Source organism: Copidosoma floridanum, unplaced genomic scaffold (assembly GCF_036245765.1).
Source record: "Copidosoma floridanum isolate Cflo_tuat_1 unplaced genomic scaffold, Cflo_Japanese_pri ptg000029l, whole genome shotgun sequence".
NCBI lineage: Eukaryota > Metazoa > Arthropoda > Insecta > Hymenoptera > Encyrtidae > Copidosoma > Copidosoma floridanum.
The window spans coordinates 3,271,607-3,295,205 of record NW_028321906.1 but is presented as its reverse complement, the minus strand read 5'-3'; the positions used below and the strand labels follow the sequence as shown (position 1 = coordinate 3,295,205).

The window sequence follows — 23,599 nt, the reverse complement described above, 5'->3', positions numbered from 1 at the left end:
TACAATATTGTTCAGTTGTTCAGCGCTCATTTTATTTTCGTTAAGTTTAAAACAAAGAAGTTGGCGCCAAGGATTTTTGGCATTTAAGCTATTCAATGAAAATAAAAGAGCATGTTTAGCAATATTAGTACTTAAAATATTACCACCTATATCTTTTGGACCTTCAACCTCATCATACTTGGTTGAATATTCTTCTATACTCTTGATGCTCATTCCGTCGAATTTTAATGCACATATGCGCTCGTTTGCAGGTAGTTCACTTAGATTTTGTTTGATTTTTTCTAAAATACTGTCATTTAAACCAGGTTTACTAACTAGTTGTCCTATCCAACCTCTAACTGTAGATTCTCCGGCTAACTTAATACCCAATTTGATTAATTGATTATAACTAGCAGCTGAATGAAAATACATTATTTTACATAAATTTTGTTCATCAATGGTGAACTTGTGTTTATTTTTTGGTTTAAACTGCATAGATACTAAAGCTTTGCGAGATTCAGTAAAATCTTTATCATTTATAAAATCATTAATATCTATTGGCTTTTTAGTTTTTTCTACATCTAGACGCTGCTTTAATCTAAAATTTTGCTGCTTAATATTTTTGCAAACTTTTTTTGAAGATTCGATTTTTTCTTGTAACAATTTTATCTGACGCTCTAGAGATCGAGTGTATTGTTCACAAGCGGCTGAACAAAATTTTCTGTGGGAAACATTTTTATCTTTTACAGTTTTTGTAGCATCGGAGACATAATTTTCTTCGTGTTTAGCTTTATGAGTATTTACATCATTAAACTTTTTTTTTTTTTTATTGTGAACAATGTCATCATCTAAACAAACTTCATTGGTTTCAACTTCATCAACTTTGACAAACATGTATTGTCCAGAAGGGTATGAGACATCATTAAAACTTTTTTTAACCGTAAGCGTTTCATTATCTTCAAAAAAATCGTCCTCTACATCATCATTTTGTTCTACAAGAATTGGAAATGTATCGCTATTATCTGTGGTGTGCCGTGATTCTTCACAATCGATGTCTATTGGATCTTCTGCAGCATCTGTTTCTAGTAATTTTTTTTTTTTTTGTACTGGCTGTAGCTCATGATCTTCTATAGCGTCCATTACCAATGATTCTAAGGTCTGCCGAGGTCGTTTTTGAACAATTTGGGCTTCAGGCGATCGCCAATCAATTGGCACAGCATTTCCTCGCAAGCGCCTTTTTCCATCGATACTTTCTACGAAATCTTCTTTAGCAAAATGATGTCCACAAAGTCCCGCAGACCGTATAGAAGATGCCGCCCAATGTAGAAGATTTTTGTTGCCTATAAAAATAAGTTTTTCGAACTTATTCATTTAGTTAAAAAAGAAAACCTTATTAAATATCTACATGACAGTCAATATAATTTTAATAAAGCTTCAAAAATAATCAATTACTGAAGAGACACATATAAGAAGTACAATTTAATGTTAAATTATAAAAAAATGTTAGTATAATAAATTTTAGTTTCGGAATTTCCACTGTTACTCTCTATAAAACCGCTAATTTGCAGAGTCTTAGTACAAAATTCGATGAAGTGCTTTGTTAAGTGCAGTGAGAGAATGAAAAAACTATAGCGCAAATTAATTCATAAAATAATAGGAAAACAGAATTTATGTTTTTCTTATCTTTTCATTTCGACGCCCCGGGCGAAGACTATGCCCTAATTGGCCCTGGACGAAAACTATGCCCTATGCCCTTTCGACGTCCCGGGCGAAGACTATGCCCTTTTTTCTGGTCCGGACGAAAACTATGCCCTTTTCTCAAGCCCGGACGAAGACTATGCCCTATTTTCTAGTCCGGACGAAAACTATGCCCTTTTTTCTTAGTCTGGGCTCAAAATATATCTTTTTCTCGCGTCCAGACGAAAACTAAATTAAAAAACACCCCAATATTATTTACTAACCCCTCTACTAGCTACTAGTACGCTGGAAGAAGCTCAAGAATACGAAGCTTCTGAAAACGATTTAACATTTTCAGATTTCTCGATACTTGTGTATATATTTATATCGATATAAGTTTTATCTTCACATCGAGATTCACATGTACGTGAATCTACAGACGCTTTTGTAAAAAACAACATGTAATCATTATTCTTAGCAGGTCTAACGGCCAAGTATTTGGAGTTTTGGTAAGTGTTTAAAAAAAAGGGGTTTTGGAGTTTTTTTTTAAAAGATTCCGTGAATTGTACATAACAATAACTGTAATTCATTTAAACTTGCTAATTTATTCTTGTGTTAAAAATATTTTATAATCCAAATATGCATGTCTTACAAACATCAATTAATAAAAAAAAGTTTACTTTTTTCTCAATTTTCTTACGAATATTATATTTTATTATATCGCGAATTGTACAAATTGTACTAATTTTTTAACTTCAAGTTGCAATAATTATATTAGTTACTTATTATAATCAACAAAAATGTAGAAAAAAAATTAAATGTGAAAATGAAACATAAAAGAGTCTTTCATATTCATTAATTGCAAATTAGCATGCTTATAAAACGATTCCTGAGTTTGTATTATTATTTACAATTATTTATGTTAATGTAAACAACAACCACTATATAAGTATATTTGACTCTATATCTAATTACAAACACAAATGTATGGTGAGCTTATATAAATAGTATTTCATCTCGGCTCCAGAAAAAGTCAATATCTTCGTCCAGACTCGGAAAAAATGTAATAGTCTTCACACGGACTAGAAAAAACGGGTACAGATTTCGTCCGGACTCGAAAAAAGGGCATAGTTTTCGTCCGAGCGCGAGAAAAGGGCATAGTCTTCGTCCGGGGTGTCGAAATTTCATTCAAGTGAGGGAAATTAATCAATAGATCTTGAATTTAAATTATTTGGGAGTAATTGAAAATTATTTATTGGGATCTCTACGATTTTAGTGGTTCATAGAAGGTTATACATTTTTTAGTTTATAAGAATTTTTCTATTGGAATTTTTCTATAAAGACTTTTTTAAATAAATTATTATCGAATTATTAATATCTTTTACTAATTATAAAGGTGTAAGTATTTCATTTTTTTGCTATGGGAATCTCAAAAGGTCACGTGACTTCCAAGATATATATAATAATCAATTAGGGGGAAAAGATTTTAGTTGGTTTTTATTTTTTTGATGCTTGTAAGTAGTAGCAAAACAATCTAACTCTGTTAAAATTACATTCTGGAGGTAAAAAGCTTATGACTAATATTTTTTTTCAACGCATAGGTGATTGGAAACCAAGAAAGATCGTACTGGACGTGAAAAACGTCGTCAACCTACTAAAGTGCCTGTGTGTTTTGACTCAGCAGTTTAGTGGGCTAGTTGGCCACAAAACTGAAAGTTATACTTGTTCTCAGATAAATATAATTTCGAAAAAATAATCTATTGAAAATATTACAGCCTGTAAGTAACTTTAGCGAAATTCAGTATGAGCATCCGAAACCTGTTTGAGAGAGAAACATCGGTATATAGCATAGAAAGTGAGTGAATTGTGCGATTAATTATTGATTGAGCGAACAATTTGAATAAGAGCTGCCACTGAGTAGAATAACGAGGTGTTTGGCAGTTCCAGCTTTGAAAATATAAATAACCAATCTAAACTGTCTTTCAAATCTGGAAATAAAGGACGCGAGAAGGGCACACGGCAGGGGAGTGTTAAGCTAAGATGAAGGGTGAGAAATGAAATAAATAATGTTAAAGCATTTATAGAAATTGTTGTGAAGTGAGTTATAGCCTTGGTAAGTGCCTTAACTGTAACCTCCCCACGTTTCTGAATGGTAACAGTACAGGGTTCAATAGTGAAGATCTTTGCAAAGCAGCTATTACAAGAGTAGCTTGCCCGAGATTGAAAGTCCTTTAACGATTACTTCACGAGTGAGTAAAGCGGCTACTGAGGATCGAGTTGGCTTGGAAATCAAGCATCCTCGATACAGAAATTTTGAAGGGTTGTCAAATCAATGGCAGCACGGATTGGGGGCACCCGAGTGACCTCTAGCTAGGGGAGATGAGCGCTGTCTCCTTTAGATACGCTAATTGACTTGTGTGCTGCAGCAACTCGCATTAGAGCGTGATTGTGGGAACATTGCATAAAAGGAAACCCGGGGCCCGGCTTGACCGTTTGGTCTTCGTACTTTGTCATTCGGTGAGAAGGTGAATAGCTCGCAGGAGCTACGTGAGAAAATATATGAGGAGGGAATTGACACAGAAGAGTGCAATAATAAGAATAAAAAATGAGATGGATGCAGTGCAGGGACTGATGCTTTTGGCCAACGCCCAAAGCGCATAAGGGAAGAACCAGAACTGCAAGACGAGCAAGGCGATCTCATTGAGGAGTCGTTTGCTTACGTTGAAATTGCAGATGCAATGGAAAAGTTTACGGCACTTTTCAAGAATAAAGGAGAAAAACCTAACAAAACAAGGATATGGGCATATTGCAAAGTCATGCAGACAAGAAAAATGTACGTGCCTAAAGTGTGCGAAAAAAGGGCACAAGACAGCAAATTGCAAGACTAAAGAGGAGGTCCAGAAATGTGCCCCCTGTAAAAGGGCGGACAGAGTATGTGACCACGAGCCCGGCAAGTACACGTACAAGGCATTGGCGGAACGAATTCGTATGAGCACAGACTATGGTCAGTAGCCAAAAAACGTTTATCGTAGTGCAGGTGAACCTGAAAAGAGGCAGATGCCATATGGATGAACTACTCATTAAGGCAAATCAAATTGGAACTACGATCCTGGCTATACAGGACCCGTACTCATACAAGTTGTTAGAATGAGTGCCTTTAAAAACGTAGTCGTAACAGGAAATAAAAAGGGCGAAGTTGCATGGGTTTGCATATTGCTCCTTGACAAGTAAATACACAGTAACGGAGTTATGAAAGTTCAGCACTTCGTATTGCGTCTGTGTACAGGTCAACAGGCCTACCGAGAACTTTTATCTCGTGTCAATGTACTGTCAGTACTTGAACTTGAACCATCTTTAAACCAGCTAAGAAGAAACAATGAAGTACTTGGGTGCAAAAGAATCATGATTTGTGCGGTTACTGCGAAATTGTGCGAAATCTGCCGTGAATCAAATGTATACATATTGGCTATAAATTGGCTATTAATAAGTGGCAGACTCGCAGTGCTGAAGAAAAACAAACAAACTAAAAATAGAAAATATTTAGAAAGGTTTCAAAACAAAGTTGGGTTTGATAGTTGATAAGCCGAAGCCTGGATACAGAAGTTCAAATAATGGCAACACCGCTAGACGTTTTTTTAAAAATAGTGAAACTGCTGCAACCATAACTTGAGTTGATAAGGATCTGATTCATCGATTTTACCTTATATTATCACCTTTATAATCTGATTTTGATATAAATGCTCAGAAATTAAATCAGTTTTCATTGAAAACAGCGAGAAAGTACGTAGCTCTTAACAGCTGGTATTCCATGCTTACAACAATTCATAAATTATTAATTCATGCTCCTGTAATAATATCGCATTCAGTATTACCAATTGGTTAGATGTTAGAAGATGCCCTAGAATCTTGCAATAAATTGATTAAACAATTCCGTGAACATTGTGCACGGAAATTTTCTCCAACTGAAACATTACAAGATGTATTTTTGAGATTCTAGGTAAACTCTCTGACTCGCACTTGTCTAGTTGTCAAGATTTACCTGCGAAATCATTAAAACCTATGTCAGAAGAAGTTGTTGATCTGCTGTTACCACCACAAGTACAAATTGATAAAAAATTTTTACACGATGAAGATTCAAGCTCTGAATGTTCGTCTACATCAGAAAAAACAGATATAACTTTCACTTGTATTCACAATGATTTTTTTCTGTAATTCTAGGAAAAAGAAAAAAATTTTTTTATAAATTGCATTTCTAACAAATATTTTTTTACCTCCCTAATGCACAGTGACTGCCTGACTAATGAAAAAAATTATTAAAAATTTTTCTGATTTTGATTTGCCACTTATTATTTAACAAATATAAAAAAATATTTCGAAATTTCAAGCCATATTTAACAGTTTTCTACAAATCTGACGGAGGATTTGTAATCAGCGACATCTAAAAACCCGAGTGAAATGTTTAAATATCATTTACTAAAGTGATTCACTCCTTGAAGAGGTTATATTTACCATATTGAGTCTGCCATTCTGAAAATTGCGATTCTGATACCAGATGTGTAATTAGCGACCCCGAAAACCTTGAAAATGATGTGTGACTTAAGTACGATGTGAAATATGGGATATTTTATGCAAGAGGGTGGTGAATTAGGGGTGAAGGGGGGGAAATTTAGAAGGTCCGACATTAAATTCGTAATCAGCGACCTCAAAGACCCCTCAGTAAGAAATTTCAGATCAATTACTTGATTTTTCGATTTTTGGCCAGCTTTTTTGGATTTGGTCCCACTGCATCTGTCTCAGACTGAATGGGATCTGGGGTGATCAAGTAACAGGTGGACGGATAACTAGCTAGGTCACTAACGCAAATGCAAAGAATCCCGCTGAGATCTATGACTAAGGCAAATGATACTGTCTCGATGGACGCACTGCAGAAGCTTGCTGTAGAGATTCCACTAGACTTGAAAGTTGAACAAAGATCTTATTTTTATCAAGTTAAAGTTGATAAGAAGTTAATGTACAAGGATATATATTTTAAAAGCGACTGTAATAAGAATCCATCTGCAGCTGATTTGATAGCATTGTTAATTATATGCGCTCTGCACCCTATACCTATTAAAGGCTTTTAAAAGGATGATTTTAATTTAGCAAATACGTTATTGACACCTCGTCTAGCTTTGCCTCCAAAATTATAGTTAGTGTTATTACCACAAAATGCCACAACTTTTGAAGATAATTTATTTTCTGTCAATACTCGAATCAAGTAATCAACAATAGTATCATAACTTTCATCGGGCTGACCTAGGAAATCCAAGATTTTTATTGTATTCCTTCATATAGTTTGAAATACCGTACTATGATTGGAAAAATCTTTGTGCTACCGTGATTTGATGCATCGGTTGAAATTGTTCAGTGAGATTTGTCAAGATCGGCTTTCAACTGTTCTATCCCTGCACATTATAAAACGTTAACGACGATAGCTTCTGTTTTCGTTCGTGCGCATTTAAATTTTTGTTCGAAACATGTTTGAATCAACTTTGAAGCACAATCATTAGATCGAAAGCTGTGATTCTCTCGTATTGTATGGTAAGCCTACACGCCTTCTGCTGCAGCAATATCCAAATCATGTCGAGTTGGCACATCTGAATTCTTAGAGAAATTTAACATAGACGAACTTGAAGCAGCTGCCCGATCAGCATTTTTATGTTTTTCTGATTTTAAATATTGTTCTATATCACAAGCTTCGCCATGAGAAACCCTAAATTCTGCGCAACACTTTTCGCAGCTTACATCCGAGGGGCCGATTTTTTTCTTTATAAATGGGTACTTTGCTTGTAATTTATCTTTAAACGTGCACTTACGCTTTGGCATTGTAACGGCACACCCCGAATACTTTAAATTGTTTATCACAGGCAATTTAAACACTTGCAATTTAACAACAATATTTTATTTATTTTACTTTACGTATATCGGTATATATTACTAGCAAACAATAATATGCGTAACCTCCATAACAATCATTTACAAACTTAAGACAATTTTGATATAAATCAAAAGTTTGAATTCGAGGAAATATAGAATCTAGAGACAAGATATACATTAAAAGTTTAACTTCCAATAAAGATTAAATCTACAGAGTTGAAAGTTTCAGTTCAAAAAAATATAGAATCCAAAAACAAAAAGTAAATTAATAGTTTAAATTCCGAGAAAAATTAAATTAAGAAAAACGAACTTGCACATTTTTTTGAAAAACGGGACGTTAACGGGACATTATCAGGAAAACGGGACAAATCGGTTTCGCCAGGTATTTGTCGGGGACACCGGGACGGCACCCCAAGAAACGGGACAGTCCCGGTCAAAACGGGACGTATGGTCACGTTACTTATAACACAACAGGGGGGGGGGGGGGGTTGGCGCTCGGAGCGCGCAGGGGTGCAAATTTTGTTGTTGTCAATAACCTAATAAAACGAAGTTAAGGCTTATAATATGGTGCAGAGATTTAAATATCGACTGATAACAAGTTTAAATGCAAATAACTTAAATAAGAGCTACATACATGAGAAAATGAAATTAAACATTAAGGCCAATTTGATAATATAAGTAGACAGTGGGCACATGGTAAAACCGGTGAAAATAGAGTTATTTTTTGCTATGTAACCAGATGCCAAAAACGTCTTATTCGACAAGCTGTTTGGCCATGAGCTCAGTCTTCTTATATTTTGAAATTGGCTTGACGAACAAGACATTTTCAGAATTTTATTATATAGTAAAAAATACAGTTATTGAATTAGTAACACCGATGAAAAGTCTAATCTAATTGTTGTTAGGGCCTTGTCGACATACTTTCCTTTTGAAGAGAGATGAGCTCTTTGCAAATCACTCTTTGTTTATTATCATGCAATACACTTTATACCAAAATTAGTGATGGTGATAATATACCAAATTTGTTAAGTAATATTTTTTATTATTTTTCAGACACAAAAGCTCTGGAGCAAGCAAAAATAATTATTAGACGTTTGCAGGGACAAGCAGCAATCAAAGATGGTGAGGTGAAGCAATGAGTGGATGAAAAAAAAGTTTTATAACGTAAGTTCTTATTTGTTGTTGTCAATTATAATACATACAATAAAATTTTGAAAAAAGTCAGACAAAAATATGTCATAAAATTTGTGTTTTTTTTCTTTTTTAGATTCAAACGAGAAGTTCGTTGCTGAGAAAAAGCATCATGGTTGTACCGCCCTACCAACAACCAATGGCACAGTAATCAATGATTGCACCAATGCAGGCGTACCGGCAAACAACTGCGCAAAACATGTTTCCTCGCAATTCTTATACGTAGAAAAATGATAATGCTGTTAAAAGAAAATAAAAATGTAATTAAGATAATTTTCTTACAATTGGATTTTTATTGACCCAGAAATTCCGTAAATTTTTTTTCCTATCTTAAAAAAAAAAAAAACTTCCCGTTGATTCAAGTTTTTTTAGTTGTTCTGTAATTTGTCAAGACTCGTCACGAGCAGTAAAGTTAAAAAACAAGATTTATAAAAACCATTTGAAATGTTTCCATATTTAAGTAATTCAAGTAGTTTATTTAAATTAATTACTTTAAATGCTTGATTTCATTGACCTATATAACTAGATGGACGTAGTGCAATAAGACTTAAAAAAAAAAGGACCATCAACGGCCTATCTAATGGCTTATTATTGATAAAAATGTCAGAACCTAGGCGATTTTTTTGGAGTAATTGCCATGGCGTATTGTGGGATGAGGTTAGGTTTACCAAGTCTGAAAACAATTATGGTAGTCTTAGATATATTAAGTCATGTTTTACAGCAATAACAGCACCTAATAGATTTATTTGACAGAAAAATGTCTTATTTTTAACTTTTTCCCAATTTGAGGAGTACATAACTAATTGAGGTTAAGTTTTCTTGAGCCAATAGATTTGTTCGTTTATGCCACCCAGGCGCTTCGGACGCTCCAGATTTTTTTATAACCGAACACGTGTTCTTTCTCCGAGCTAACCCGATCGCCTCAGACACTCCTAATATATATAGGTATACTTGATGTTATTTTATTATGTTTGTTACTCTTATTGATGTTACTTGCGTTTAAACTTGTTATATAAGACGATATTTAAATCTTTTCATGTCATTATAAGCCTTTTACCTTCATTTTATTGCGTTATTCACAACAAAAACAAAAAATTTTTTCTTTAGGATTTTCGTTGGGATACAATGTTTGAAACACATTCGAAATACAGCTCATATTAAAAAAAATTTCATTTTTAAAAAGTGCACAATGTGTACATGTCCTTGTGTAATGAAAATAAAGCATGAAGGACTTTTAATGAGTAATGTCGTATATAGACTTGTGTTGTCTGCTAATACATGTTTAATTATCTCATATATTCAAAAATATATGCAGCTGTGCTAGTAGTAAGAAAAAATTAGGTTTTTGATATTTACAGAAATACAAAATTTATGTTAACTGGGATGTAAGTAAATAATTTAATGCCATAATGATAAAAAAACGGTGAAAAAGTAGCTTTTGTAACAGTATATTTCATATGCAGATTATTTGCATGTTTACAATTTGCGCTGCACCAGCAGAAAATTATAGATAAAACATGGATACTTTTTTGCAAACGATAGCTAATTTAAAGAAACAAAAGTTTTTTATATTTGTAGTAACTTAGACATTTAATAATCTTCAAACTGATCAGATTTTATAATTGGTTATTAATCATACTTTTTTTTAATATTGATACCTTAAACGTTATTTAAAGTTCCTCTAAAAATGATAAAAATTTTCGTATTCTTATGTTAATATTCAAGTCGGTGCAGTTAAACATGAGCATAGATTTGTTTCCATTAAGATATTTATCCATAAAAGTTCATGGAATTGTAACTAAATATACAACATTAATACAAATGGTATGCTGTAGATAGCGAGCAAAAGAAGATATATGTATTTGCTTTATTGGCATGTAATATTCGGTGTAATGTGCATACTTTGGAAGATCTGCATTAATATTACTTACACTCTGCATTAATATCATCTAAGTTTATGTACTTAGCTTTTACAACTGTATATTTTTTTGAATTTAAAGAAATATATTGGTGTAAAGTACTTAATTAAAAACAAATATTTGTGACACATTGTCAACATAAAAAAATTAATCAACTTTGAAATGTACATTATAAATAAAAATTAAAAAAAAAATTATTTTTAAAGAAAAAAATTGTCTGGCAAAAAAGGATTTTAGTCATTCCTGATTTATCCCTGAGTTGTGAATGAAGCACACGATTTTTTACACTCATGATTACATACGAAGTTTGTTAGAGATGTATCAAATTATAGTTCATCTCGCACACAAACCACCTTGACATGAAGGATTTTGCAGTTGTAACCACTAATTCTACTATGATATGCTTGTAAATGCATTCTTTGTATGGATAGTTTATTAGAGGATCATGTAATTGCCAGTGGGCCTATCACTCTTTTCTAGCACAAGCCAAGTCTGGCCCAGATATTAAGCAAATAACTCTTTATCCGATAGAGTTGGCATCAGTTGTTTAAATTTGTAAAAATATTTACTTGAACCAAAGATAAGGACAGCTAGTTTAAAGTAAGTACAGAAACGCAAGTGATTCCTACTGCACCAGAGCGTTGTGCTAAGTCAGCTCTTGATGGTGTGCAATTCTATTACCGGTTTAATTAATTTATAACTTAGCTAAAATATATGAATACATCGTAGCAAAATAGAGTTAGTTAAAGATTACTGTCATCTATTTTAACGAAAATTAAATAACAATTTCATGGAGAGAGCGTGAACTTGTAGATTAAAAACTTACCACAGTGCTTAATCCATTTATTATGACGATCTCTTTGAGTTGTTGCATTCGGAAATCTGTAGAGTTTATCACCACTTAGTTTTGATTTTGTACAGCATCGATATTGGCAGAAATCGTAAGTTCTCATTGTTGCCATTTTAACCTATACGTAGAAAAAGAGCAAAAAAAAGAATGTGTGGAATTCTATAACAAAAGAATGCTAAGAATTATGAAAACATGGCAATTTGAAAAACGCATAACCTCTTAAAAAAACGTAACCTTGCTGTCTTTGTTACCACTACACTTTTTCGATGATGCACACTTTTGCTTGCAATGCTTAATATTACTTGACTTTCTCTTGCAATACTTAATTTATTACTTGTACTAGTTGTAACATGTGTAAATAACAAATACTGCGTGAAAACCGCACACATGAATTAGACTAACGTACTAACACACGACGTCAATAAATGAATAAATTCAAAAATGATCGTGATTGTTATTCTGCTACACCATGTGCACCGGTGCCCACTCTTAAAATGATTGGTCGTCATAGGTCAAGACTCGAGCATAGACATAGGCGGCCAACTGCTGCCTGCTGCCAGCTGCCAATACGTAGATGGCGTACTCAGTGGCCGTACCATATAACTTTTTTTCGCTTCGGGGGCCAGTGTTATAACATAGGCCATTGTACTTGATTGTACAGAAAAATAGTTACATGGTATACGGTCCCAGTCCTTCGAATGGCCGGTTAATACGAGTCTGTTCGTTTCGGTTTCCTGTTTACTTACTTAGGGACCTTGGGGTATGTCTTAGAGCATAATATATACCTTTTTTTTTTTATATTATAGTGTACTGACGACCTACTATGGGTATGTACACTGTCTTTATTCATTCACCATTTACATTGTCTTTTAACATGTCGTTTTTCATCGTGTCTTTATACATTTCTCTTATTTTCGATTGTCATTACATTTTCGTTCTTTATTTATTCGCATATCATATCTTTTTTATCTCCCCGGTCACGCAGGACCGGTTATTGAGAGCTCGTCACAATTCTTTATTTTTCAATCGCTTTTTTATTTTTCTTTTCATCTTAAAAACTAAATCTTTATCCTAAGTCGGTTTCATGAATTCGATACCTGGCAAGAACCATCAGAAAAAATCTGAGTACCCCGACCGGGAATCGAACCCACGATCCCTTGAGCTGTGTTGTTTTGGTGGCTAGCATGCTAACCACTGAGCCAACGACGAGCTCATAATATATACCTGGAGGGAGCATACAATGCTTCGGCCACGAGACTAGTAAAGAGAGAGAGGGCCCGTGATGCAGGATATGCTTTCTCTCTCTTACACTCCGATGATTGGCTAGCCTCCTTCCGTGTATATAGTTTTTTTATTTTTTATTTTTTTTATAGTGCTTTACGCATAGAGATATTATAGATATCTCTATGGCTTTACGTCCGGTCCTATAAAGGGCACTACACAGGGCACTTAGCACTTGGGAGAAGGAAGGGAAGAGGGATAGGAGTATAGGAGGCCTCACATTACTGGGAGGGGATAGGGGGAAATTAGGCAAGTATGCTGCGAGGAGGTCGCCTTAACCCTCCTCGAGGAGCATTGCGTGGTGAAAAAGCACATGTGAAAAATCACAGAGGTACTTGCCCGAAAAAGTCGCACTGGCCGGGAATCGAACCACGGTCTCCCGTGTGCCAATCCACGACCTAGCCGACTGAGCCACCGCGCGCTCCATATATATAGCTATACCTCGATACCCCTTTACCTCTTCAGCCAATATATGTACAACTCAAGCTCTGGTGACATACAATTTATATATTACATCTATTGTAGTTTTAGAGGTCAATGATGATAGCTGAGTGGGCTGCATGCGCCGAATGGTGTTTTTTTTTAAGCTGTAGACATGGATTGAGTCCCGACTGGTAAATTTTTTTTTTTTTTTTTTATGTTACAGTGTACATTTTCATTGTAAATTTATGCAGATACTTGGAACATTACAAAATAAAATAAAATTCCAAGTGAGGAAGATGTATAAGTACAGATGTGTTACTTTAATTACTACAATACAAATAATTAATACTGAACAGTACTACACCAATACCACAATATAAAGGAAGAAATAGGGTATGTACAGGATACTTGGCGGTGTTTGAAATATACCAAATACATATTCACAGAAACTAAATGTATAAATAAGATTTAAAGACAGCTATCGTTAATTTCCTTCTAATGGAACATTATCGATTGTGAAATAATATAACTTTGGTGTAAATTCTTCGAATTTTTTTAGCAGCAATATTTTTTTGTTTTTCGTACTGATGAATCCTGATGCGTAGGTACGTAGTAATAATTTGTTTAAGTAATTGTAGTCCATGTTTAAATGGATCATCTGTATGATTGATCGGAAAAATATCGTCCGGCACATTCTTCTCTAGAATTTTAACGATTTCTGTGAATATACTTTTTTTTCTTTGTAAAACCCTCAGTTGAACTCTGATCTGTTCCGGACCCTATTTCGGAACTATTGCGTGAAGTACTGTTCAATAATAAGGTCCGGGACAGAGCAAAGTTCCACTGACTGTACATTGCCAATTTACTTTGTTTATTAATAGGCACTGTCAAGATTGAATTGTTTGGTCCACGTAGAAGTACTCTCAGATTCAGTCTAAGTTGAGTGCGATTTAACTGCTGGTTGCAACGTCAACACTGATCATGAATTAGATGAAAATGAGTTGACTTAAATATAAATGTTATAATGCAATTGTAGGTTTACATTTCAGTCCGATAAAAAGCCTTCTCTCCGTAGTTCCGAGCTAGCCCACAGGTAGCGTGAGTGCTATGTGAGATTTCCCAATATCCCAATTTCTAAATTTCTATTCAATATGCAAATGCCATTTTCTGCCACCATCAAGAACATGGCGGAAAGGCGAGTATCGAAATATCGTCCAAAGCAGAATTAGCTGTTATGAAAATTTTTATTTGTTTATATATTTTCCTTGACTGACGAATACGTTTACGAAGCTAATTTCGTTATGAATGTATAATTTACTAAATATTTAGCTTAAAAAGTACTCATGATGTCTGTTACACTATCGTATATTAATGTATATAAGTATTCAAGTTTTCGCGAACTCACGGACTGTGTGACCAGGAACATGGCGCCTGGCGGACACTTTTTAGCACGGAGTGTTGCAACTGTATAAACTGTACTTGTGATTTGCTTCAAATTTCAACTGGTTTGTGGTTCACATTCACTGTTGAAAGTTTAGATCGTAGAATTCACATTTTAACTCAACTTCCTCTGATTTCATTGACGCAAGGGGATATCATTGGAATAAGAAAAATAACAGCGGGAATAAACGGAAAAATGTATTAAAGTATTATACTTTTTTGAAAATATTAGACCAGCAGCAGCCCAATAGATGTTTTTAAAAAATACACCAATAAATAATACCAGCTCATCTAGGATTATAAATAATGCATTTCTATATAAGGTTAGCATTAAATGAGCAACACGGAAAGGTCATTTTCACCTTTTTATTTAATGCGAAAATTGCTGCAACTTTGGTTTAGTATGTAAATTATTGTGAAGAAAAAAAAAAAAAAAACCAGTTGGCAACAACATCTAATAAACAACATGTTGGTTTTGGTTGCGGCTGGTTTACAAAATTGACTACATGGCCCTTACTTCAATTACTACATAATTCTTTACCAGAATAAAATATGATGAAAAACTTTCGAATATCTACGAATCATGAAATACTTAAAATCTTGTTAAAGTTGCGGTTTGTTTAGATTTTTGACCACCCTCGGGCCTCAGCACTCTCAGCACCTCAGTACTCTCAGGGGTCGTACCATGTAACTATTTTTCAGTACATCGGCCTATGTTATAACATAGGCCTGCAAAGCAAAAAAAAGTTATATGGTACGGACCCAGCAGTCAGTATAAGTGACTCAGCTCTTGTCTATATCTTATCGACATTATATTATGGGTACATTTTTTTTGTAGTTAGCATGGACATACAAATTATAGACTGCTCGTTCTTTTTCACGACACTGAAGCACAAGTAGGAAGAGACATAACGTCGAACGTGGATATCTGTCTCTCTCGCTCGTTGCCAACGTTGGGGAGGTTGCACTAACCGGACTTAGTTTACTGATTCCCACCGTTGTCAATGTGCGAGAAATACAGATACTCACGCTCAATACTGTGTCACTTTCTACTCGTGCTTCAGCGGCGTACACAGGAACGAGCATCGAGCAGTCTTATGTCTATAATAGTCGGATTAATCGGTCGGTCGGTCGGTCGGTCCCATTCCTGAAGAAAGTATACCTATACTCACTATGGCGTATGGCCTATGGGTACTTTTTTTTTTTTAGTCGGTCGGTCCGATTCCTCTAGAACGTACATCTGCAGAAATACATGTAACATAGTAAATATAGGAGCTGTTCACATAGACATTTTTTGCTTAATTCAATGTGAACGTTCATATTGAAAAGGGGGTTCCACTGTTCCTCTAAACTCAAATTGAGTGAACAGACTGAACAGACCTATATCTCTTTTTCCATAAGGCAACAAAGCCTATGCCTATGGTCGCAACTACGTTGACTGACAGAGAACACAGCATAGGTCTGTTCAGTCTGTTCACTCAATTTGAGTTTAGCGGAACAGTGGAACCCCCTTTTCAATATGAACGTTCACATTGAATTAAGCAGAAATTTCTATGTGAACAGCTCCATAGGTATACTTTTTTGAGGAAATGGACCGACCGATCGACCGACCGACTACTAAAAAAACGTACCCTATGGAGTATTAGATTCGTTTACCTTACAATCCAGGGACGGTCGGGGACAGTGTGGGCAAGTCAGAGACGAAAGTGAACAAGTGCTCTTCTCCTATCGTCCGCGATCGTCCCTGACCGTACGCGATGCGCAGTTGTACACGTTAGGTTAGGTTAATGCTGTATGTAAACAATAGTTTGTAAATAAAGAAGTGCAAATACAAAAAAGTTTGTTTACTTTTTGCAATAACCTAACCTAACGTGTACAACTGCGCATCGCGTACGGTCAGGGACGATCGCGGACGATCGGAGAAGAGCACTTGTTCCAGCGATGGGATATAGTTCCGGCCAGATTTGGGAATTCTCTAGGACCCAACCTCTCTGACGTGGGAAATCACTAGATCAAAAAAAAAATAGTACCGAAGGTGACGCGCGAGATTCAAATAAGGTCCAATAACACAAGCATCCATCACCTGATGACCCGGGGCGCTTACTGGCAACTCTGTTAAATAAATAATTATTAACAAATAACACAAGCGCCTATCACCTATTGACCCGGGGCGCCTACTGGCCACTCTGTTAAATAAATAATTATTAATAACACAAGCGCCTATCACCTGATGACCCACGGCGCTTATTGGCCACTCTTTGAAATAAACAGTTATTAATAAATAACACAAGCGCCTATCACCTGATGACCCGGGGCGCTGACTGGCCACTCTTTTAAATAAACAGTTATTAATAAATAACACAAGCGCCTATCACCTGATGACCCGGGGCGCTTACTAGCCACTCTTTTAAATAAACAATTATTAATAAATAACACAAGCGCCTATCACCTAATGACCCGGGGTACTTACTGGCTACTATTGAATAATAAGTTATCAAGTAATTACAAGAGCGCCAATTAAAAAGATCTTTGTTGTACTAGATAGGCAATCAAAATAAATTGTGATATGTTTAATATGTTATCGATCAACTTTTTATCATTTAATAGTGTTGCAAACAAGTGTCCTGGATCATCAGGAAGAAGGTGCTTGACATACTTATGAATAATTATTTATTCACTAGATTTGCAATCAGCGCCCCAGGTAATACGGTGATAGGCGCTTGTGTTATTTATTAATAATTATTTATTTAACAGTGTTGCCAGTAAGCGCCCTGGGTCATCAGGTGATAGGCGCTTGTGTTATTTACTAATAATTATTTATTTAACAGAGTTGCCAGTAAGCGCCCCGGGTCAATAGGTAATAGGCGCTTGTGTTATTTATTAATAATTGTTTATTTAAAAGAGTGGCCAGTAAGCGCCCCGGGTCATTTGGTGATAGGCGCTTGTGTTATTAATAATTATTTGTTTAAAAGAGTGGCCAGTAAGCGCCCCGGGTCATCAGGTGATAGGCGCTTGTGTTATTAATAATTGTTTATTTAAAAGAGTGGCCAGTAAGCGCCGTGGGTCATGAGGTGATAGGCGCTTGTGTAATTTACTAATAATTATTTATTTAACAGAGTGGCCAGTAAGCGCCCTGGGTCATCAGGTGATAGGCGCTTGTGTTATTAATAATTATTTGTTTAAAAGAGTGGCCAGTAAGCGCCCCGGGTCAATAGGTGATGGATGCTTGTGTTATTGGACCTTATTTGAATCTCGCGCGTCACCTTTGGTACTATTTTTTTTTTGATCTAGTGATTTCCCACGTCAGAGAGGTTGGGTCCTAGAGAATTCCCAAATCTGGCCGGAACTATATCCCATCGCTGACTTGTTCACTTTCGTCTCCGACTCGCCCACACTGTCCCCGACCGTCCCTGGATTGTAAGGTGAACGAATCTATTGATACATATAAGGTTTGTTCATTTATCCACCTTGGAGCGCTCAGAACTCCAACATATTTGTGACAAGTGACAACTGTAGCTGTCAAGTATTCATTCGACAACAAACTAATCCTAGTTACATTAATAAAAGATGTACGACTTGCATTTGCTCGAAGAAAATGCGAAAACCGCTGCAACCAAGCATGTCATTAATATGCTGCAACGTCCAGGTCAGTTGGAAAAAGTCGAGCATTATAAACGCAGAATGGAGAGGAAAAAAGCATCTGTAGAAACGATGTTGAAAACTGCAATGCAAAGCCAACTCGATGGTGTGAAAGTTGGGTTTGATCAGTTGCAAAATTCATTGTCAAATATTAAAATTATTAAAAATGATTTAGAATCTGTTGAAAAATTATTTGAATCGATTCCTGTACTCAGTAATAGACTACAAATGGTGCATTATGAAAATTTACGACACTCTCAGTATATTACAGCCAAGGAAAATTTAAAACACATTTTTACAGTCCCAGAAAGTATTGAAAGGACAAAACAGTGGATTAGTGAAAGTAAATTATTGTATGCTCACCAGAGCCTCATGGATCTTGAGAGTTCTAGGGATGAGTTGTTATTTGAACTGTATAAGTTACCTAATGAAAAGCCAGCAGACAAGATTATGTTGAAAGCATATTTTGAAGATGTTCACGAACTTTCTTTATTTATGGAAAAGCAAATAAAATTGATTCTTAGTAGGACACTCAATACTGTCAGAAAAGAACCAACAGTAATTGTAACCGTTTTAAGAATCATTGAACGTGAAGAAAAAGCAGATCACTACACTTTGCAGAGATACAAACAGAGTGGGTTTATACCTCCTGGGCGACCAAAGCAGTGGAAAGAAGCTGCTTTTAAAGTTTTGGAGAAATCCGTTGCAAATAAAATTGAAGGTACTCATGTTGATCAGAGGACTGATACTAAAATGTGGTTAGTACGATACCTGGAATTGATAAGATTATTGTTTTTGGAAGATTTACGTGTTGTGAAAACCTTATGTGTACCTTGTTTTCCTCCATCCTATGATATTTCTTGTAAATTTGTCAAAATGTATCACACGAGTTTATCTGAACATTTGAAAGATATTATTAATGAAGGTCTTGAAGGTAACGAATATGTTTCTTTGCTTTCCTGGATTATTAACACATATAAAAGTCAAGACATGATGGGCCATCCAGATTTAAATCTGAACATTAATGACTTGGGAAATTTACTAAGTGATGAAATTATGAGTCAACTTCAAGAAAAATATCTAAAAAATATGTCCCAAAACTATGAAGATTGGATGAGAAAAACTTTGGAAACAGAAAAGATTGATTGGTCGAAGGAAGTATCACCCGAAACTAGTATACATGACAAATACTACTACACTGCTGCTCCTGTTATTATATTTGAAATGATCGATCAAAATTTGCAAGTTACGAAAACTGTTAATGAAGACTTAACATTGAAGGCACTAAGTCTATGCGTCGAGCAAGTAATAAAATATGGATTTCAATACCATCAAGCTATTCTAGACTTTAAAAATAAACATTTTGAAGATAGAAGCCAAGTTCCATACTTTACACACCACATGATTACTGTTGTAAACAATTGCTTGAAATTCATAGAATTGTCTCAAAAAATGAAACAACAATATTTGGTACTCACTATTAATAATGAGTTAGCTACAAAGTTTGAAGAAGTGATCAACAATTATTATAAACTTCGTAACGAAGCTGCAGCAATACTGTTGGAAGAATCTTTTTTAGATCTCGAACTTCATTTCAACGACCTGTTAACTCCGAAGTGGTTATCTTCTCCTATACCTGTAGAAACTATTTGTGTAACTTTGGAAGATTATTTTCAAGACTACATCTACTTATCCGAAAACAATTTTATATTTGTCATTACTGAGGCACAAAACTTAATAGCTAAACGTTACATTTTGGCTATGTTACAGCGGAAAGTATCATTCAAAACGTATGATGAGTGTTTAACATGTACATCGAAGATAATCTTAGAAGCTGAAAAGTTGCAAAACTTTTTTTTGAAAATAGCACCAAATATTGAACTCGATTCTCCTTTTGAAATAATTAAAAAATTGGCAGAAGTCTTACGCTGTGAGGATCCTGAAATTCTTTCATTAGATTTACATTCTTTGATAGAAAAATATCCAGATATGACTGATGATCAGCTTCTAAGACTACTCAGCCTCAGAGGTGATATTTCGAAAAGTGATGCAAGGGAGAAGGTTTCATACATTTTTCAAGCTCAACGCACTCGTAAAGTACTCCAGTCGAATCCAACTAGTATATTTAAACATATCACGTTTCAGGACAGTTTCTTAAACTGGAAGTCTTAAGTTTAATTCAAAAGGAATGCATCTACAGTTATTAGCTACAAGCACACGTTTAAATATATATATGTACATATATAACATTACCAAATAAGAGTATTTTTATTCAAATTTTCAGTCTACACTTCCTTATTTCATCAGTCCACTGAAAATTTTTTTTAAATAAAATCCTACACAGCTAATCTTGCCTAATCTTGCCAGAGCCTAGTAAGCTAATCTGATTACAAATCGTATTCGACTGCAGGGTACATATATATTACGTATGACACATTTTAGAGGAAAATGTTGTAGAACCTTTTTTTATCCTTATTTTTCTCACAAAGCATGGAAATAATTTTTGTAGGTCTAATAGACGTACTAATTTTAAACGATCCGAAAATCGGGTGACAAAACAATGCAGCTTTGATCAATTAAAGATCGGACTTGGTTTGGAATTTATATTAAATGTTTTAATCATCTCCAATATTTAAAAAATATTTTAATAGATATAAAAAACTAAAAAATTTTAAAAAGTCACCTTTTACATTTTTCTTCTTACAACATTGTTCAATAAGAACTCAACAACACGTGTATTAATTTTCAGGTTACTATATTAAACGAAAAACATTTGAGAAGATACTTGACTCAAGATGTAAACAACAAAGCCAGAGTATTTTACTGAATTTCCCCCAAATGATTTTCGTTTAATATTTATAACCTAAAAATTCAGACACGTGTTCTTGAGATCTTATTGAACAATGTTGTACGGAGCAAAATGTAAATTTCGAGGATTCATAAAAGATTTTCTTTGACTGAATGCGCGAGTTGCATGTTTTCAAGGTAGCTCCTGTGCAAAAACCTACGAAATAAAATATGTTTCATTCAATAGATTTTGATCTACTGAATCCAAAGGTCTCCTTGTTTATACCCCAAGTGGAGGAAAATCTCGAGATATTTCAGCTCAAAGTTGAACTGTTTTTAACATGATCTCAAATAGCAGAGCACCAAAAAATCAGCTTTACAAGCATTTTCCAACTCACAATAAAAAATCCAAGCAGACAAATTATGATGTACTTGTAGAAAAATCTGTTCTTCTCAATATTGTCATGCAAAATGCTGGTCGTTGGGCATTTTCCAAAGATACTCGCCAAGGAAGATGTAAAAATTAGCTTCAAGGTTATGAATGACAGACGGTAGCAGAATATCAAGCCTGATGTACGTATATACGTATACATACACATGTAAAACTCTCCTACTTGACTCGAGCAGTACACAAGGGAGCTACCTATTTAAGTGCAAGGAAAAAAAAGTATGACATGTTATCACTCTCACACTAATAAGTAATCTACACATTATCTAAATACATACAGTAAACGGCAAGTGCTTACGGGACGCATCCTAAGTTAAACAAATTTGTGCATGGAAGATGATTATTCATAGTATCAGATCGATCCGGACAATTTGAACTGTGCAACACGGTACAAATTGACTAAGTTAGGTCAGAAGTTCCGCGATGTCGCTTTGTCACACAATTACCGTATGCGTGGCAATTTTTATAGGGAAAATCACGGTAAAATTTATGTTTTATCACGAAGATATGTCACACACGATGCTGCAACTCTTTGTGACGAATAGTTGTAAAATCCAAGTTTTTTTAACAAACCGTGTAAAATATTTATGTATATATTATAAAATCGAAGCAAATAAGTATAAGCGTAAAAAAGTTTAGTAAAAAATTAAAAGCCATGATAGAAAAAGAAATTTCTTGTATTATACATTAAAAATTTATTATATTTATGAGATAGAGTAACAGTTGGCGTGGTATTAACTTAACAGTCAAGATTAAATTGTAAAGGTAATTAATGTAAAGTAACACTTAAGTAATATAACAAGTAAAATGCAAAACAACATTACAAAAATACGTAAAATAAACTACTGAGATCTTAACATGAGGAAACTAAACATTTCACAGAATCTTTGGTAAACTACTTGACATTCGTATGACATCGAAATTGGCCGAGTCTTAATCTTAAACACGACACTTGGGTTGTTGGAGTCTTTTCACTTGCGACTAGTGATGCTTCAGCAATTGGCTCATCAACAGCTAGATTTTATTCCGAACCAAGACTACACAACATTAGAAGAGAAAACTTAAAAAACCTGAAAAAAAAAAAAAAAAATTGAATCAATATTTGACTGCACTTCTTGCGAATAGCGTAAAAAATAAAATAACATCAATTACTTCTCCTTGATGGTGTTTTCGTCTCAGTTGTCGCTGCGTAAGTAAACCGCTCGGGACATTGGCACCGAGCAGGAAAAGGCCACCCAAAGTAATACACGTAAGTAACGAGGGCGGCAAATAACATTATGGCAACTATCAACAGTTTGGTCGAAGTGCTCTGCAAATAAAAGACATAGTTTATTAATTAAGATGCACCAACATCACACTTGCATGACTTGAAAAATAGCACGAGAATTAACGTTACAAAGTTGTCACTTAAGTCTCATGTTCATATTTCACTGTGTGGTCGGTAATTAAATAATATTTCCTCACTTACCATACTACAGCAGCAACACAAGTTACACATGCTGAACTCTCTTAAATAAATGATTGGTGCACTGGACGATTGAACCCTTACACACCGCAGCTGTCGTACGACTGATGCCGAAAATCGCACCGGCTGTTGAGTTTACACTCGTTTTAGCTTTCAGCTTGACTGCAGGGAAAGTCGCAGGGGCACTGATCGGTATCATCCAGTCGAATGGTTGAGTGCATGCGTCTGTTGGTGGGTAAATTTCATTTTCGGCGTCGACACCCGAGTCCCCCCGACTCCGACATCCGAAACCCTCCGAATCCGACAATCGAGTCCCTCCGACTCCGAAAAGAAAATTTCATTTTCGGCGTCGACACCCGAGTCCCCCCGACTCCGACATCCGAAACCCTCCGAATCCGACAATCGAGTCCCTCCGACTCCGAAAAGAAAATTTCATTTTCGGCGTCGACACCCGAGTCCCCCCGACTCCGACATCCGAAACCCTCCGAATCCGACAATCGAGTCCCTCCGACTCCGAAAAGAAAATTTCATTTTCGGCGTCGACACCCGAGTCCCTCCAACTTTGACCCTCGAGTCTCTCCTAC

The 23,599-nt window shown here is 35.2% G+C and overlaps 1 protein-coding gene and 1 long non-coding RNA gene across 2 annotated transcripts; one reads left to right on the top strand and one right to left on the bottom strand.

The window, feature by feature from the left end:
- Positions 1 to 1,042: 1,042 nt before the first annotated feature.
- LOC149373680 (uncharacterized) lies at positions 1,043 to 11,979 on the bottom strand. Its single transcript, XR_016293322.1, has 3 exons — positions 11,749 to 11,979; positions 11,509 to 11,650; positions 1,043 to 1,319 (listed from the first exon to the last, which is right to left on the bottom strand). It is a non-coding gene; the product is annotated as an uncharacterized LOC149373680 (long non-coding RNA).
- Positions 11,980 to 18,091: 6,112 nt separating this feature from the next.
- Positions 18,092 to 20,541, top strand: Sec6 (Exocyst complex component Sec6). The gene has a single exon (XM_014350529.2). The coding sequence runs from the start codon at positions 18,244 to 18,246 to the stop codon at positions 20,485 to 20,487; it is 2,244 nt and encodes a 747-aa protein (XP_014206015.1). The 5' UTR covers positions 18,092 to 18,243; the 3' UTR covers positions 20,488 to 20,541.
- Positions 20,542 to 23,599: the final 3,058 nt, after the last annotated feature.

Coding starts and splice junctions, on each gene's coding strand:
- Sec6 (XM_014350529.2), top strand. CDS start 18,244: ATGTACGACTTGCATTTGCTCGAAGAAAATGCGAAAACCGCTGCAACC.